The 1,444-nt window shown below is 34.7% G+C and overlaps 1 protein-coding gene across 1 annotated transcript; it reads left to right on the top strand.

The window, feature by feature from the left end:
• Positions 1–204: 204 nt before the first annotated feature.
• On the top strand, positions 205–769 carry LOC137823132 (nuclear transcription factor Y subunit B-5-like). Its single transcript, XM_068628273.1, has one exon. The coding sequence runs from the start codon at positions 280–282 to the stop codon at positions 679–681; it is 402 nt and encodes a 133-aa protein (XP_068484374.1). The 5' UTR covers positions 205–279; the 3' UTR covers positions 682–769.
• The last annotated feature ends 675 nt before the right edge of the window (positions 770–1,444 follow it).

The raw sequence follows: 1,444 nt of genomic DNA, 5'->3' as shown, positions 1-1,444 counted from the left end.
AAATTTCAAAGACTTAAACATAAAAACTTATCATTGAAGTGAATTTTATCCAACAATTGGATAAGAACATCTCTCTTTCGTTCCTAAAAACATCACATTTTCACATGATACATGTCACAATAAACAATTAACAACACACAGCACACAACTTTAACTTTCATGTGTCACAGCAAGTGAGTGTGCCTAACACATGTTTGCGTATTTGTCTATATATACAGAGGGATTCGATTCTGAGTGGCATATTATAGTCAAAAGAGTTTCTGGGGTGTTGAGAAAAAAATGGAAGATAGCTATGGAGGCAGTTCCTCCAAGGACAAGAACTGCAGCATCAAGGAACAAGACCGGTTGCTGCCAATAGCCAATGTTGGTCGGCTCATGAAGCAGATTTTGCCACAGAATGCAAAAATCTCCAAGGAAGCAAAAGAGACAATGCAAGAATGTGTGTCGGAGTTCATAAGCTTTGTGACAAGTGAAGCTTCGGAGAAGTGCAGAAAGGAGAGGAGAAAGACAGTGAATGGTGATGACATTTGCTGGGCATTGTCTACACTAGGATTTGATGACTATGCTGCACCAATGAGAAGGTACTTGCATAGATATAGAGAGGTTGAGGTAGACCAAAATAATAAGGCTATTCATCATGAAAGAGGGATCAATAGTTCTCAAGACAAGGATGAACTGTAACAAATTAAGGCCAGTTTGAGGTTTTTCTGATATGAAATATATGTAATAATTTTGTCTGTCTTATAACTGGTTTTGGTTGAGCCAAGAACATAGACTTTTTTTTTTCTTGTCTTGGTCTTAGTGGTTGGTTTCTTGCAAGTTGAGAAATTTCAGTTTTTGAAATTAACTTCTGTCTGCAAATCAAATAACAAAATTCAACATTCTGCACTCCCATCCCATTTATTGTTGTAATGAATTGATGATAATTTCATCCATTATGTACTTTTACAAGAGTTCTTTGGTCTAATCTTAAGTATGAGAGATAACATCGTTAGGTTAATCACTAGATATTATTCGTTTTGGAGATGATGTTCTAACACGGTTTTGTTCTTAAAAGATGTCTCGGTTAGTTGGAGGAAGAAGGAGTATATAAACTGTCATTGATCTCGACTTATGAGACTATATTAACGGTACCATAACACCCTTGATTCAAGAATAGGAATATTCATCTTTCAAGCAATAAGTTTGATCTGAGATTCATATGACTAACTTTTTCATTTTTGTCTGATTATTAATTTCCATGAATTTTCCCACATTTATAAGTTCTGTATGTATAATCATGTTGGTGTTTATTTTATCTTTGTAAATATTCTGGTTGATTATGTTGTGCTAATCTTAGAAGTCAGCATTGTCGTCGCCAAACACTAGCAAAAAGTTACTTTCTAGGGTTTGTGCTGATAAAAAAAACTTTTTAGGGTTTCTTCACACAGCAGTGAATATATTA

This window comes from Phaseolus vulgaris, chromosome 9 (genome assembly GCF_000499845.2).
Source record: "Phaseolus vulgaris cultivar G19833 chromosome 9, P. vulgaris v2.0, whole genome shotgun sequence".
Taxonomy (NCBI): domain Eukaryota; kingdom Viridiplantae; phylum Streptophyta; class Magnoliopsida; order Fabales; family Fabaceae; genus Phaseolus; species Phaseolus vulgaris.
This window is presented reverse-complemented; position numbering and strand designations above follow the sequence as displayed.

What these genes read in the sequence shown, in the direction of transcription:
- LOC137823132 (XM_068628273.1), top strand. Translation starts at nt 280, where the DNA reads ATGGAAGATAGCTATGGAGGCAGTTCCTCCAAGGACAAGAACTGCAGC.